Here is a 17,443-nt window from a genome sequence, read left to right on the forward strand (position 1 = left end):
CAAAACTGTCAATTCTGTCATTGTTTACTACCCTTTACTTGTTTCAGAACTGTTTGACTTCATTTCTTCTGCTGAACACAAAATAAAATATTTGAAGACATCATGAAATCTGAAAATATTCTTAATTAAAGAAACATAGATGATTGGTCTATGCCTATGTTTTCTTCCAAAATCCCATTTGTGGCACAGCAAAGTGTTGTGAATCTTCTCTTAAACTGAAACAAGATTTACTGCTCTTCACTTAAAGTACCACTGGGATATAGGACTGGTAAATTTTAAGTGGAGCTTTGAGTCAAGAATTGTTTTTACTCTTAAGTCAATTCTTAGCACTGTTCATATAAGTGTTGTTTATAACTGTTCGTATAAGTGTTGTGTAGTTTACAAGGGCTTGTTGTCAAGACATTTTTTCACTTGAATCATACTAAACACTTGGAAACCCTAAACCATGGAGAGTGTTCTCCTTAAAATCCAGTTTCCTTTTTAATTGTTTATCTTACGTATTTACAATTTATATACTGTTTCCACTTGCTCATTGGACTTCAATTTGGTAGAAATCTGTTATATTACAGACCCTATATTTTCAACAGTTAGATGAGGTATTATTAACCATCAGTTACTTATTTTTATTGCCAGTTGTCTGAATTGTGTTTTTTAATCTTTTCAAAACTAGTCGAGTGTCATGGAGGCACACCCTGACACAAACGTTGCTAGTTTCTTAATACTGTGGCTCTAATTAACTATAAATGAACCCCGACCCAATAAACCCAACCCTCACAGAACAAAAAATATGCTGCACTTTCACATTTTCTAAATATTTGTTTTTTGTCTGGATGATTAATGAGGCATTTTTCTTGTGGGGACAAACAAAATCTCCCCACAAGGTCAACAACAACGACTGCCGGCAACATTTGATGCCACAATCTGATAAATACAAGGTACACACATAAAATTATTGCTCCTGAAGCTAGTTTTGTTATATATTTAATTCCCTTTTGAGCTCTGCGTAGTTATTATTTGTTTGTACTCTTGTGTGTTGATAGCAGTGAATTTCACGGGCTCTACAACATACTCCACTTATTTTCTTTTTGTTAGAAATTTGTTATAAATGTGTGTTTTTTTGCCTTTAACTCATTTACCTCCTTTTAACTCATTTTCTTTATCTATTTTATATTGGATAAATATTTTAGAAACTAATTTTTAGTTAAAAAGGAAAATTAAACTAAACTTGAAACATGACATTTTCTTCACAATGAAGCTGGTTTCCTCACAATTCAGGCAGCGGGTTATAAAATTTGACATTTTAAAAAACATGTTTCATAACGGTGCAGTGTCCCCTCCCATCTTGTTTAAAGACTCTGGTTTGTTTCACAGATGCTTAGAGTTTTTTTTTTTTTTTTTTTTTTGCTGGTCTACAAGCATCACCATGAAACAGACTCCTGAATTCAGGTACTTAAACAGTTTTTTTCCACAATACCTTAATTTTGAAAAAGCATTTGTAATAATAATAATAATAATAATAATAATAATTATTATTATTATTATTATAACAATAATAATGTTTTTTATATGAAACATCACAGTGTGCAGTGCATCACAGGGTCTATTGCTATGGTCTTGTTTATTCTCTTTTTGGTTTCTTGTGTCTTTGTATTGAGCGCGTGGTCTTTGGCGAATTCTAACCACAGGTTCTCTCTCTCAGGGGAAAAAACATACTTGAGTGCACTAAAAATATACTTACTAGCAAGTAAAGTAAAATCTTATTTTTTACTAAATAATAGTTGTAAAAGATTTTTAGAATATAGCAATAGTGTACTACTTAAAAAACACATTAGCGTATTTCCTAAAAGTCTCATTTGAATGCTATAAAATAGTTCAATGTTAGTATTCTAAGTTAAACTTATTCTAAGTTTAAATGTAATTCAACCTATTTTAAACACTAAGAAGAATCTAATAAAGGATCTGAGAATCCTTGTAGCAAACTTACAGTGTATGTGTGTTGTTTCTAGAAAGTAACCATTAGTTTGTGTTGTGTATTATTTAAATTTTTTTATTTTCATTATTCATTTAATTATTTTATTTAATAATATCTTTAGTCATTTATATAATTATCATTTTATTGATTATTACATCATGATTTGATTATTATTATTGATTATTATTTATATGAATTATAACCTTTTTCCTATAATTATTGCTTTATTATTATTTTATTTCTCCATATTGTTATACTCTTATAACTGTGTGGATTAAAGCGACTTGTTTTCATGAGTAAGAGATAAGAGAATGTCTCTATTTCAAGGTTTGCATTGTTTCAATGTTCTGATGCAATTATTATCTGTTGCTTGTGCTATGATAACACTTGTTGGATTTATTCTGGTCAGACAAAATCTGGGCATTGAATCATACGCAACTCTTTAATACTTCTCTTTCTTTATCATCATTACTTTGTCTCCTGCTTCTGCTTTTTTGGCTTTCTCAAACAACTCCTATTTTGATAGGAGATTGGTAATTCAGTCGAATACTGGTTAACAAATTTGGGTATTGGGCAGCTCAGCTGGCTTGTTGTCTGGATAGAGAATCAGACATTTTTTGACAGGATCTGATGTCTGAGGCTAGATTAATGTGGCACGGAGGATGTGTTCTAACAATTAGTAGATACATATTACCATTATTATATTATTGCAATAGTTCCAATGTGCAACTTTGTACATCAATTACCACTACCTCAAAAGTGCACTAAAATATTTTTAATTTAAGCACACTTACATTACTCTATTTCCCCAAACTAATTAATGTGCTGAAAAGTGCACACAATGTGCTGTGTGTATTGATTTCCCTGAGTCACATGATCAATGAAGCTTTACTTTCAGTCCAATCACATATGCATTTCACTTTGTGTCCTAAAAGATTTGTACCGCAGATTTTGCTTAGGGAGTCCTTGTTGGCTCTGGTTAATGGGTTTGTGATGCGAGTGCTGTACTTCAAAAGTTACCCAATATATTACATTTAAACAAACATTATTTATTTACTAATGTGTGTGTGTGTTTGTGTGTGTGTGTGTGTGTGTGTGTGTGTGTGTGTGTGTGTGTGTGTGTTTGTGTGTGGAGTAGCCTATTAGATCATTTTGAGTCATAATGTAGGCCAGTGGTGCACGAGAACCTGCAGCATACATTGGCGTAGTAATTGATCATGGAGGATGATTTACAGTACAGACTCAACATGTATTGACATGTTGTGCTCTAAGAAAAAGGCTCAGCCATCACACTATCCATGTTTACGTGTACTTTGTCATTAAGATTGACAGATTTTACTGAATCAGGTAAGCTGAATTGGGCTGCATAACTAATGGATGGTGTGGCTCAGTGGTTAGCACTGTCGCCTCACAGCAAGAAGATCACTGGTTTGATCCTCGGCTGGGTCAGTTGGCATTAAGTGTGGAGTTTGCATGTTCTCCACATGATTGCGTGGTTTTCCTCTGGGTGCTATGATTTCCCCCACAAGTCCAAAGACATGTGCTATAGGTGAATTGGGTAAGCTAAATTGTCTATGGTGTATGTGTGTGAATGAGTGTGTATGGGTGTTTACAGTGATGGGTTGCAGTTGGAAGGGCATCCACTGTGTAAAACAGATGCTGAAAAAGTTGTTGATTCATTCTGCTGTGGCAAGGGACAAAGCTGAAAAGAAAATGAAGGCATGGATAATATATATGTGTGTTGACCCAGTTAACCCAACTGTCTTTCTATGTATATTAAAAATAGTTTTGAAATGTTTTTTTTTTTCTTCCGAAACAGAAAATTTTGGGATGTAGGCAAAGAAGTGCCTTTTATTCAAGATGAACAGATGCCAAAGAAACTAACACACTGCCTGAAATGGTTCTCTTGTACCCTTGTTGGCATGCTCGTCTTTGTCCTTGCACTTCTCAGTAAAGTGAGCTGCTTTATTGATCAATGTCTAATTATTTTGGATTATGAGGTAACAGCTAATCTAAAACACTAAAAACTCTGTCATACTGAAATATTTTTTTGTCTTTACAGACATCATTTCTGCTTTTGATAACATTTGGAAATAATCAAACAGAAATTATTCCTTTAGACCAAAAACCGACTGCTCTACTTGCCATTGGGTTTGTTCTGGTCGGGCCAAGTGTTCTACTTCTGCTTAAAAGCACATGGAAGTTTATTTTCAAGAATGGTAACATGCCATCTAAAAAAACAGTTTTCTGGGTAAGCAGACATAATGTACCACCATAGAACCTAATTGTTTTAGCCATAACCTTTCTGACCCTGTCTTTTCCTCTATAGGTCCTTTGTGTTGAAATCCTGGTAGCATTGGGAGCTGCAGTTCTTACAATAGTAGCCATGCCACACTTTGACATTGTCACTAATGTGATGATTCTAAACAGCATAAGCATCCTATCTGCATTTTTTCAAGTGGATGCTGAGTTCCTCGGCAGAAAGAGGAAGCATCTTTTGATTCCCCCGTTTTTTTCCATTTTCTTTATAGTCCTGGGTTATGTGCTGTTTGCAGTGAACTATCTGGTATTTGAAAGTTCTCTCCGCGTATCAGTAGGACTTGCTATGTTTGGGACCATCTGTGTTTCTGTGAACTGGTGGGAAAACTACAGCCCACTTTTCACCATCCTGTCCCTAAAGAAGATTTCCAAAGACATGGTGAAGTCCAGTAATGCGGTGAGCATCATCTCCAGTTTGACAAGAATCCTGATTACTTCAGCTGTGATTGGAGCTTATGTCGCTCTAACAGCTGAAGGCTGGAAATCTGTTAAAATCGTCTTCGAAACGGTTGTCATTGCATTGGTTGTCATCCAGACTCTATCCTCAGCCTTGTGTCGCTGGTTTGTGGTTGTTGCTTGCAAGATGCACGCTTTGCGCCGTAGCTTTGTTATGCCCATGTACTTTGCCTCAATCATCGTTTTGGCAGTGTTTTTGTCTCCACTTATTTACACCCTCCCATTGTCTAATAACACTTCAATCACTCTAGAAAAAAGTGAATCCAGTACAGAATGGGTGGAGGTTTTGCTGACAGATGCTATACAAACTTTACTAACTAGGGACATTGTGGTAAACATGAAAACAGAAGGACTGGTCTGTTTGGGCTGTTCTGCTCTCTGCTGGTGGCTGGGGCTTGTGCTCAGCACAATTTACATCTGGTTCCTGAAGATCCATCGAATTGAAAGAACCCAAGATCTGTTTGTGCAACGCATGTATGAAGGAGCGTTTCTGGAGCAGTCCTTGATGCTGAACACCCGTTTTGAAATCGGAAAGAAAATCAAGGAGAATGAAGTGTAGGTGTTTCAGCTTTTTAGAGTCTGCTCATTGCATAAAATGATATTTGTTGTGATTTTAGTATCTGACACATCCTTTATCAGTCATCAACTTTTTCTAAATTAAAGCATTTTACATAGTAACATGTTTCCTTAACATTTACAAACATGATCTCTGAAATTTAGCAAAAATTGACATTAATCAAGTTTTTGCATTTGCTTATATGTTGCGTTTAAGAAAAAGACTTTTGTCACACTTGTAATACTTCTAGTGTTTTAACATTTAAAACTATGCTCACGTTTACTAAAATACCAAAGCCTGCAAAAAGCCTTCATCGATTTCAATATGAATTCAAACATTTGACTAGACTGTCCAAATTCAACTCATTTGTACTATGCCATTGCACTTTAGTAGCATTAAACTATTATTTCATGTATTTTACGCAAATTTTAAATAGGATACAAACCTTTATTTTGGATCACTTGTTGTTTATAACCTGAAGAATATTTGTTGTATGCTTTAGTGCAGAACCAACAAAAAAAATCAAAGTGTTTCTGTGTGCAACAATGTGGCATGAAACCTACGATGAAATGATGAAGATAATCATCTCCATGTTCAGGTAAAAATGCATTGACTAAACTCACTCAACTCAAGCAATCCATATAGAAATTTAATTTAAATGCTTTTTCATTTGCTGCCAGGCTTGATAAATATAGACCAAAACATGGAAAGCACAGTGATGTTGAGTTTGAATTTCATATTTATTTTGACGACGCTTTCAAGGATGTCAATAATGGAAGGGGGCGGCTTACAAATGAATACGCTGAAATTCTTGTGGACGTAATTAAAGAAATTTACATGTAAGAATCCTCCTTTGTTCTATGTTTACTCAAGCTGTACAAAAACAAACCTACTAATAATTTGAATTCATTAGCATTTTTAGTGAGGAGGATCCATGTGTGTTCAAGGAGATGCCATCATTACCAAGCCAGAAGATCATACACACTCCTTATGGTGGTCGACTGGAATACACCCTTCCAAATGGCAATGTCATGATGGTTCATCTCAAAGACAAGCAACTTATCCGTCACAAAAAAAGATGGTCTCAGGTAAGATTCAAAAAGAGGGACTACATGTGGAATTCTGAATTTATTGTTTCCGATGTATTTCTCCTGACATGAATAGGAGATTGCTAGACAACCAAACACTCTGAAAACAGGCCAATGAATGCCAATGAGTTGGCAGAGCTCAGCTCCGCAGGTACTGGTGATTATTCATTAGTAGAATATATAACCTGTGCACGTAGAGTGAGTGGTTACACTTTCGCTTCAGAGCCTCTCACATGATACAGAAGAGATCTTCTGCTTAGCTGTACAAAGCAGTAATTCCAGCAGTCCAGGCAATGACGAGAGGGGGTTGAATTGGGTTCCTTTCCTGTTCCCTGGGTGTTTTACTAGCGACTGAAAGAGCAGAATACCCTAAAAGTACAATTTGGTTGAACAACATGTTTTTTAAAAGATGTTGTTCCAACAGTGCGCTTCAGGATGCGGTAGCAGCCAAGGGGTACAAAGCGATTACCCAGGTGGAGCGTGCTACTGTGGTCAACCTTTACCTGCAAGGCATCACCACCTGGAGGGATCTGCCTAGACTATCGCCCAAGGCATGTAGATTATCCCTCTTGGCCAGAGTTTATACAGCCGTGGGCCGGGCTGCCTCCGCTTTGCACTCTATGGCCATCTATCAGCGCTACTAGATGTAGAAATTGGCTAAGTTGCACGAGGGTGGTTCTTCCCTGGGCTTAATGAATTAGCTCCGCACGGCGACCAACTCATGAGCACCAAGTTGGCCGCCAGTGCCCTGGGAAAGACGATGGCCACATTAGTGATCCAGAAGCCAGAATGGCAATGGTGGCGTGTATATTCCATATGGAAAATAAACGCTCCTGTTGCATGTCTCAGCTTGCCTACCGTCTGCTCCTTTGGAGTCACACGGGGTTGAAATTGTTGCTCTGGGCTCTCACAGCAGCTAGCTTTTCGAGGAAAATGGAGACTCCACTCCAGTGCAGTCCAGCTGATATAGGAGTAATTCTGGGAAACTTAGGTTTACCTGTTTGCTTTTGCTGAAATGTCCATTGACAGTTGCTTTATGACCGAGGCCCCTCTTGGCATGGATGCGCTGGCTTAGAACTAGTCCTGGGCATTCGCAAATATGCGTTTTGCCCAGTGAGCCTACCTGCACATACCTTGTGCAAGGTCAGGGAGGATGAGGGGCAGGTCTTGTTAGTTACGCCTCTATGGCCCAACCGGACCTGGGTTTTCAAACTCACACTCCTCTGGACAGCCCCTCCTTGGGGTGGAGCTCACTGGAGCACCCTCTGGCACCCGCGCCCAGATCTCTGGAACCTACATATGTCGTCCATAGATGGAGCAGGGAAGACCTAGGTGACCAACCAATATAGGTGGTTCAATGTATGTTCTTCTGAGCAACTCTTTATTCGTTACAGTGATTGACAGAATGGTAATGCTGTTTCAAAACAGAGGTTGGCCTACTGGATAGTTGATGCCATCACCCTTGCCTATTAATGCCAGGATGAGTTACAATCCCTGAGGGTGAGAACACACTCAACAAAAAGTGTTGCCTCCTTTTGATGTTAGCATGCAGCACCTCTCCCACAGATATCTGTAGAGCTGTGGGCTTGTTGACACTTACACATTTGTGAGATTTTTTCATTTTTGAGTGGAGCCAGTTTCCCCCCGATTACTAGGTAACTCTGGTCAGTTGGGAGGAAACTAAGCTTGGTGTCAAAAACGCTTACTGTGCCATGCTCCCTAACTCAGAGATACGTGCACTTATTCTGCTCTGCTAAAGTAAGTTCCCTATTTAGTGAACCCTAGAGAGTTCTTCCGAGGCCCCAGCACCTGAATCATCAGATGAGCTGGGCGCCTGGCCCAGTACGATGTCTGGTATGCCCACTTGGTCTACCAGAATGCTGAGGTTCAGTGCCAGCTATGTGCAATCCCTGTTGTGATCCCTTATGCGTCATTCAGCCATGGAGTATTCCCCGTTCTCAGACAGACCCATGACTTCATGTGTCTTGTCCATGTAGTGTTGTCCATCTGTAGCACTACCCTAGCTAGGGCTAGCCCATATGTCCATATTTCTGTCAGGTCTCCCTCACATTGGGTAGCAGGTGGCCTCTGCTGCATTATCCCACCTTTGTGGACTGCCACGCTTTCCCAATGTACTGTCGTGTTTTCAAAATCCCTAGACTACAAATAACCAAGTAAAAGCACATTTATTATGCCATATCTAAATTCTTCTAAATATTCCTATATAATGGTAATTATAGGGCCTAGGAGACATTGGAAGGTTGCGCCCTTGGTGATGCTTGTGCACTCATGCTTTGCTTGGCAAACTTCACATCAGGGTGTGACAGGATTAGCTGCTGTGGCATTTTTATACACTTTTAAATTCGTGTTCGAAGACACACATCGGAGTTCCCAAACGGGAATGTCTTAATTACTAATGAGTAAAGTGTAATCGCTCGCTCTGCGTACACCAGTTATATACTCGACTAATGAATAATCACCAGCCGCTGTGGAGCTGAGCTCTGCCAACTCATTTTCATTTATTGGTCTGTTTTCTTACTCTTCAGAGTGATTGGTCATCTAGCGATCTGTATAATCAAAAAATCGGCAACACCAAAGCTCCAAAAACTACCAATTTATTAAATCAAAAAGGCTAACACAAAGCAAGTAATGTTTCGAGCACACCAGCTCTTCATCAGACCTCCCATAGTAATCTCCTATTTATGTCCGAAGACACACATCTCTTTCCCTCAACAGGGAACGTGGGTTACGTTACTAACAAGATGGTTTTTGTGACACCAATGGCTGATAAGTAAACTACAGCCTGCAAATGAATGCATATGTTACCTACATATGAAACCTACTGCAATGTCATTGTGTCATGCAAATAAAGGGGTTAGTTTACCCCTTAATCTACAATGACGTTACAGTACATGACTCTTTCGGCACTACCCTTAACACTGTATAAGCGTAACAATAATTTCACTAACCATTTATGTTTTCAAGATAATGTACTTGTATTACATTCTTGGCTGGAGACTCAACAAACAGTACTATGAAAACCTTAAAGCAGGTGAAGAACCGGAACTCATTAAGAAGAAACTGAAGGTTATAAATTTACCTTTATTGGTTTTAACTTCTAGCATTTAGATGCTATCTCTGAAGCATTAATTTTGCATTACATGCTCTTTTAGAGTGACAGGGAGAACACATATATCCTGGCTTTGGATGGGGATACTGATTTCCAGCCGTCTGCAGTCATGCTGTTAATTGACAGACTTAAAATATACCCAGAAGTTGGAGCAGCCTGTGGCAGGATTCATCCAACAGGAACAGGTTGGATATTTATTAAGCATAGACTAGCGGTGTCCAAACTCAGTACTGCATGCACCACTGTCCTGTAAAATTTTGCTTGCCTCAACACATCTGTCTGGAAGTTACAAATATGCCTAGTAAGACATTGATTAGCTGGTTCAGGTGTGTCTAATTGGGGTTGAAGCTAAACACTGAAAAACACAGGCACTCCAGGACCAAGTTTCAAAACTCCTGAACTAGGGCAAGACCTAAATTATGTTTGACAGAAGCCCTCCAGGCGCAGGTATAGATACCCCTTTTATAAACCATAATAGGGCAGGGATGGACAGTTTCAGTCGTGGAGTTCCACTGCCCTGCTGAGTTTATCCACTGCCATATCACCCCACAGGCCAACACTGCTTACTAATTGAAGCTAAGCAGGGCTGAGCCAATTTAGAACCTGAATGGGAGACCTCATGGAAAAACTAGGTTGCTGTTGAAAAAGGTGTTGAAACTGAATTCTGCAGTAAGGTAGATCTCCAGGATAAAAATGATTGGACATCCCTGCTCTTAGGAGTAGGGGTGGAACCCTGGTGTTCTGGCCAAATTCCCTCCATCAACCCCTAACCATCATGTCCTCCCAATCATTCACATCCACTGATTTGGCAGCTTCACGGGTTCTCCTCTCCACCTGCAGCAGGGCAGTGGCCCAATTATCCTGTGACGGCCTTTACATCATCCAGATAGATACTGCACATGGGTGTTAGTAAAGGGAAACCTCTTTATGCAATTGTAAAGCACTTTAGATGTATAGCAAAACAATAAATGCACTGTATAAATGTACATCACTATTCACAGCACCTATGCATTTTGGCAAAACTTGATCAGGGTGACAATATTTGGTGCATATGGATGAAGACAAGTTTTGCTAAAATGTGTAGATGTCTTTTTTTGAATACTAGCCATGTCAATAAAATCGTTTTATATTTTCACCTTCTTTTCAAGTGCCTTGGGCTCATGATTTATTTACATACAGTTGTGTTGGATTAAGGATGAAGCTTAACACTGAACAGTGGCATTCAAAGACTAGAATTGCTCAGTGATTTTTAGGGGCTATGTTAAAAATTGTCCATTAAATCCAATCAAATCATGGTCTGATTAGTACTCATATGTTGTGTTAAAAGATAAGATGACCAAAGTAATTTCTTCTCTTCGATTTTAGGACCAGTGGTGTGGTATCAAAAGTTTGAATATGCTGTAGGCCACTGGCTACAAAAGACTGCAGAGCATGTATTTGGTTGTGTTCTGTGCAGTCCTGGATGTTTTAGTCTTTTCAGAGGAGCTGCACTCATGGATGACAACGTCATGAAGAGATACACAACCAAAGCCAGTGAAGCCAGCCACTATATCCAGTATGATCAAGGTAAGTTATTGACAAATAATATCAGTTCTTGAAGACCACTGTCCAGTAGAGTTTAGCTCCATGCCTAAACAAATACCTGAAAAATATTTTCAGGATTTCTTACAGGCAGGTGTATTTGATTAGAGGTAAACTCTTATGGGTAGTGAACTTTCATGACCAGAGTTGCTCAACTCTGACCTGGACTAAACTAATTCCTTTGGTGTAATGTTAGGTGAGGACCGCTGGTTGTGCACTCTACTGCTGCAGCAGGGTTGGAGAGTGGAGTACAATGCAGCATCTGATGCCTACACCAATGCTCCACAGGATTTTAAAGAGTTCTACAACCAACGCAGGCGCTGGGGACCTTCTACCATGGCCAACACTATTGACCTCCTGGGCTCAGGACAACTGACTGCTCAGAGGAACAGCTCTATCTCAAAACTTTATATATTGTACCAAGTTATCAGCATGGCAGCTTCCATCTTAGGTCCTGCTACTATTTGCCTCATGATATCAGGTAAAGTCAAGAATAGGGATAAACCAATGTATTGGTTGCTGTCATTGAACTGACAATACTAATTTAATTTGAAGTTATTAGCATATTAGCATAGATGAAAATATTGAGCTCACCCAGGATGTAAATGGAGTTGAGCGAAATCAATGACTTGTGACTCCAAAGGAGCAGATTGCAAGTGACCAGTGACATGGGGTGAAAGAGTGCACTCGGCTGCCCTTTTCCCTGCCAGGAACTCCTGGGCAAAGTCCCTGGCAGTGTCACCGAACAAGCCAGCCTGGCATATGAGGGTGTTAAGAAGACAAACTTTGACTTTGTCCCATATGTCAACCAGGTTAAGCCAAGAATGTTGTTCCTGGACCACAAGCATGGCCACCACTCTGCCCATGGCACAAGCAGCTGATATAAAAAGCATTGTCAGTCGCTTGAGAAGGAATCATCCTTGTGCACTTGGCAAGAGTATCGTTGATGGATAACCATGGCATGCAGGGCAGAGGTGGCCTGGCCTACAGCAGTGTAGGCTCTGGCTGTGAGGGATACAGAAAACCGTAGAGGATGGTGAGGGCAGAAGAGCTCAAGGACGAACAGAAGGGGACAGGACTTGTGAGGATTTTAATCTTTTCACCCATCTAGTCAGTCCAACTGCTGAGTTGGAGGTTTACCTCCAACCCAATCGCCAATGCTGCCTGCAACATAAATATGCTGTCTGATTCAGGGTTCAGGCAAACAGCCATGAAAGGCGACGGACCCAAGCATCCCTTGGAACATGATATTTCACTCCAATGGCGCGAAGAACATCTGTGCTCCAGAGTCATTGGATGTGAGTGAAGCCATCCCAAAGGATAAACCGACACACTCATCCAAAACATGGATTACACACAATGGATTAGCCCTCACTACAATCATGCTTTGCATCAGCCATGATCTAAGCATACCAAAAGACATTCCCACTCACTGTGGGCATGAACTGCTCAGCAGCGCTGCATCATCCGGCTGGACTCCCACACATAGGATACAGTGAAGGGAGAGAAGACCCTGCTCAACTGCCATTGAATGTACTGTCACAAACCCTAGCAGACAAAGGAAGCTCAGTTGAAATTGTCTCTTGTTCTTCAGAGGCAAGAAGGCAAAGAAGCGAAAACTAGCTATCCGAAGCTATCTGACCTAGCTAGTACTGTATGCAATTAGCCAATATTGTTAGCAGTGTTAAAAGCATTAAAATATCTTAATTGTTGTTAAAACCACTGTCATTGAAAACTTAAGCATGTCTTTTAAAATTAATGTTAACATCTGGTAAACACAAACCAACCTTACTCACTGCTCATTGACCCAATGGCCAAACGTCATCTTGGTGTCAACAATGGTGCTATGACCCATCATCAGACAATTAAAACCTATATGCCCAGGCGGCAAGCGAACAAGTTCATATGTTCTAGTATCAGTCTTTATTGCCAATGGGGGCCAGTGGAATAGAGTGAGGAGTCAAGTGTTATAACAAGGAAACTGAAAACCATAAACTACAACAGCAGTTGCTAGTGTACCTCTTCAGGGGATTGAGATTTACATGCACAGCTCTTATTACCTAGCCTCTATTACATTAAAAAATAAGGCAAAATGTTTCTATTGCCACATCTGTCTAAATGTGCTTTGTTTATTTTGCAGGAAGCTTTGTTTTCATCTTTAACATGGAGGAAAATAGTGCACTTGCTTTGGCTATAGTGCCACCTACAGTCTACCTCATCCTGTGCTTCAAACTGAAATCTGATGTGCAGATTACCATTGCAGCAATCATGAGCCTTCTCTATGCATTTCTGATGGCAGGAACAGTTCTCTCCATCATTGGTAATGACTTTGTTTTAAATGCAATTTTGAAAAATACCATATGATATAGTTAGATGATGAATTTTGCTTACATACACTAGCATTTGATTTTAGATTAATAGATTTTTACACATCATGTAAATGTAATGTTAATTTTTTATTTATCAAACCATCTTGAAAAATATTAAATGGTAGTTTCTATTTTAGACTGATAATATAACATAATATAACATAATATAATATAATATAATATAATATAATATAATATAATATAATATAATTAATATAATATAATTAATATAATATAATATAATATAATATAATATAATATAATATAATATAATATAATATTTGGCATTTACATATGCTAATTTAACTGTGTAATTTAAAAGTACAATCTAAATCTGCTCATCGACTAAAAAGCAATCACATTTACAAAGGTTTCTCTAAAAATGCATGTCCAGAATTAGTTTAACAACCAGTGACAAATGCACCTCTTACATTTCTTTCTTTTGTTTTTCCAACACCCCAGGAGATTTAGTGAAGCAAAATACTTTTATGACCCCTAGTGGTCTGTTTCTTATTGGCATGGTCATACTGTACCTCACCACAGCAGCTTTGCACCCTAAGGAGTTCTCAATGGTCATCTATGGACTGCTATACTTCATCTGTGTTCCTAGTGGCTATTTGCTCTTAGCCATTTACTCCATTGTCAACATGAACAATGTCTCATGGGGGACTCGTGAATCTGGCGTCCAGGTGAAGACTTCTGCATTAGACAACATAAAAAAAAAGTTCATGAAAGCCACCTGCTGCAGATGTCCATGCTTTGAATCTGAGGATGAAATGAACAAGGAGGTATTACAAGCAGAAAATACAAATAAAACTGAAATGCTACAAATGACATTGGAAATACAAAGGTAAGAATGTTTGGCGTGTTTTAAAGTTTTATGGTGTAGTGTTGTAATGTATAAGTTTTTAAAAATTAAAGTAATAGCTGTAAGATTACTTCTAATATTAATATTGTATTCTTTCTATGTAGTGCAAATGACTTCGCAATCAATACTCATAAAAGTATGTATTTTAATATTTCACATATAAAATGGTTAATATTATCATATTCTACAGTAGCTGTGAAAATGTAATGATCTGATTATTAAAACTATTACTGGTTTAGATAAACAAACTTGGATTGAACATTTGCTGCCGAAATTTGGTTTTTGCTTGACACCAGAATCTGAACTTTCTATGGTAAGACAAATTGTTTAAACATATTATGTTATATTATATTATATTATATTATATTATATTATATTATATTATATTATATTATATTATATTATTATATTGTCACCCTCTACGAGAAATGCCTATACCCTGAAGTGGAGTCTATTTGCTGAGTGGTGCGCTTCTCACGAGAAGACCCCTGAATTTGCCAGATTAGCGTTGTGTTATCCTTTCTTCAGATTAAGCTAGAGCGTTGGCTGTCACCCACCACACTGAAGGTTTACGTGGCTGCCATCTTCGCTCACCATGACGTGGTGGATGGCAACATCCTCAGGAAGCTTAATCTAATCATACGATTCCTTCCAGCCCTTTTCCTGTTTTGTGTGTGTTAAGTACCAAAGTAATGGTGTTGAAAACTGGATAATTTTGAACTTCTGTGAGCTAATTTCATCTTCCGAGTTTAAAATCATTTATTATGGTGGGATTAAAACTGGTGATGTATCGATATCTGCCTGTCCAGTGATGACATGTTGGTTCCCCTTCAGTGGGACTGCTGACGTGTGTGTCTGGAAGACACTTTGAGAGGACGCTAGCTGACCAATCACTCTGAAGAGTAAGAAAACGCCAATGAATGCCAATGAGTTGGCAGGGTTTGGCTTTGCAGGTGCCAGTGATATTTATTACTAAAGTATATAATGGGCACATGCAGAAAGGGCAGTTAGATCTTCGTCCTATTAAAGATGTCGTTCCAACTGTAATTTTCTGGATGCTGTAGATTTCTTGCCCTGGATGATAGACGCGAGTACTGCATCACAACTAAGGTTGCGGCACACTAGCATTAGGGGACCTGATGCCCATCGCTGCATTGGAAAGTGAGTTAACATGTTCCGATGTCAAACTGGACCCGCTGTCACTCTCCGAGATTAGAGTCGGACATGTTAGCCATGTTACCCTAGGCTATCTCGGCAGTGAAAGAGCAGTCGAATGCGATAGGTGAAGTCATCTATCAGCACGCTCAGAAAACTTGGCATGTCCTTAGACCTGCTCCGGCTCTTCAGCCCGCTCCACTGGCCTTTTTTTAAATTCTGAGGTAGACTTGAACTGATAGGGGGGGGTTTCATGACCCTTTAAATTACTTTTTGTCTTACAGGATGAAATCGATTTCTGGATAGATTTGCAGAAAAAATATCTAGAACCTCTAAAGGAAAATAAAGAACAACAGGAAAAAATAGCTAATGATCTTAGAGAACTTCGAAATAAGGTATGTCTCATTATTTTCTTTCAAAAATAGTTGAAGATTTTACTTTACTTGCTCTGAAACTGTATGGATTTACCCTCATGCTGTTTTGTTTTTTAAAATATAGGCTACATTGGTATATTTCTTCTGCAATGCACTTTGGCTTGTGGCAACTTTCTTTCTTCAAGCAATTGGTGAAGCGGTCTATATCAAGATCCCAAAAATCTATCCTAATGGGACATATGCTGCAAAAGAACTGTTGTCCCTTGATCCAATTGAACTGATGTTTCTACTTGGCTTTGCAGGACTGCTGCTAATGCAGTTTTTTGCAATGCTTTACCACAGGTAACTTGCACAAAAAAAAAAAAAAAAAAAATTACAGTTAAACAGTCACTGATAAAGATGCTTGTATTTTCTATATTTTTGATTGAAATTTGCTTTTGCTTTTCACCACACCACCAAGTGGAGATTATGCTATCAATGCAAAGTATGAATATATATATATATATATATATATATATATATATATATATATATATATATATATATATTGTTATGTCCTTGTGTTTCAGAATCTACACATTAATCCATTTTGTGGCATATGCTGAAACAGAAGAAAAAGCCCCGAGAAAGAAGGTAAGTCAATGAATTGCCCAAAGAAATTTTCCTTTTTCATTTTTTGGTTTTTATTATTCTTTCTTTCAAACTCCACTGTGTTCACATTTTGTTAGGTTGCACAGATCGTGGATGACAATCATGAGACTTCTGAGGATGACACAATATGTTTTGAGAACCCCTATGTTATGACAAGACATATAACTTATGTATAAGATTTTGGATTTACCTCTCAGTTAATAAGGTAGAGCAAACATAGTTGTTTAAATATTTGTTTAATGAAAAAACTTTAATGCCTTCAAATTTGTAAATGACATTGTGCTAATTAAAGGTATCACATGATTGTTACAGACTAAAGCCTTAAATGTTATTGATATTACGAGTGGTGTATCAAGTCAATTACAAGTCAGTTGTCACGATATAGAAGACAACACAGGACACAGGATTGACCGAACTTGCATTTCACTAGCTTCAAATATAGATGGGGTTCCCAGTATTTCTGAAGGACCTGCATGACATGGGGGTGATGATAGGCTAGGTATATCAGAATAGTATTGATGCAAACAATTGCAAAAGGATTGAGGAAGAGGTTGGGAAGATGGCTGGGGAGATGGAGAGTCCATACAGCATAACCTACAGCAGGCAGCCATTTTTGATCTTCGGTCTGAGGCAGGCTGCAATGGCAAGCAGCACCAAACCTATCGAGCAACTCAATTAGCAACATTGGATGTGCGTCAAATTTCGACACAGCATTTATTTTGCAATTATCCACACAGAACCAGACCCATCATCCATCTGACAATTGAGCTAGCCCAGTTGCTTTGGGACTTCTCTGCTACCCCCATATCCAGCATATTCTCCCATTCTTCTTGAACCATTTTTTTATGTTTTTTAATGTTCCGCTAAACAATACAGAACTGTTTTAACTACCACGCCTGGTTTGATCTCTATATGGGCTGAATC

General features: G+C 38.5%; 1 protein-coding gene across 2 annotated transcripts; it reads left to right on the forward strand.

Annotated features, from left to right (window-relative positions):
• Positions 1-777: 777 nt before the first annotated feature.
• chs3 (chitin synthase 3) lies at positions 778-16,823 on the forward strand. 2 transcript variants are annotated; one of them, XM_087293682.1, is made up of 20 exons: positions 778-935; positions 1,372-1,446; positions 3,792-3,927; positions 4,035-4,223; positions 4,302-5,302; positions 5,806-5,901; positions 5,984-6,142; positions 6,217-6,391; positions 9,377-9,478; positions 9,565-9,706; positions 10,887-11,087; positions 11,299-11,583; positions 13,243-13,422; positions 13,934-14,321; positions 14,444-14,475; positions 14,579-14,652; positions 15,779-15,889; positions 15,993-16,210; positions 16,438-16,501; positions 16,597-16,823. In XM_087293682.1, the coding sequence occupies exons 2-20, from the start codon at positions 1,424-1,426 to the stop codon at positions 16,693-16,695; spliced, it is 3,675 nt and encodes a 1,224-aa protein (XP_087149808.1). In that variant the 5' UTR covers positions 778-935; positions 1,372-1,423; the 3' UTR covers positions 16,696-16,823. The 2 variants fall into 2 exon arrangements, with proteins under 2 accessions (XP_087149808.1, XP_087149807.1); XM_087293681.1 differs by lacking the exon at positions 778-935 and having other exon boundaries at positions 1,309-1,446.
• The last annotated feature ends 620 nt before the right edge of the window (positions 16,824-17,443 follow it).

This window comes from Danio rerio, chromosome 18 (assembly GCF_052040795.2).
Source record: "Danio rerio strain M-AB ecotype USA chromosome 18, GRCz13ab, whole genome shotgun sequence".
NCBI lineage: Eukaryota > Metazoa > Chordata > Actinopteri > Cypriniformes > Danionidae > Danio > Danio rerio.

Bases quoted from the DNA above. Each gene is read 5' to 3' on its own strand.
- chs3 (XM_087293681.1), top strand. From the start codon at position 1,310: ATGTTTCATAACGGTGCAGTGTCCCCTCCCATCTTGTTTAAAGACTCT. The intron at 9,707-10,886 runs GTTGGATATTTA...CTTCGATTTTAG, and splicing joins GATTCATCCAACAGGAACAG to GACCAGTGGTGTGGTATCAA. The intron at 11,584-13,242 runs GTAAAGTCAAGA...TTTATTTTGCAG, and splicing joins TATTTGCCTCATGATATCAG to GAAGCTTTGTTTTCATCTTT.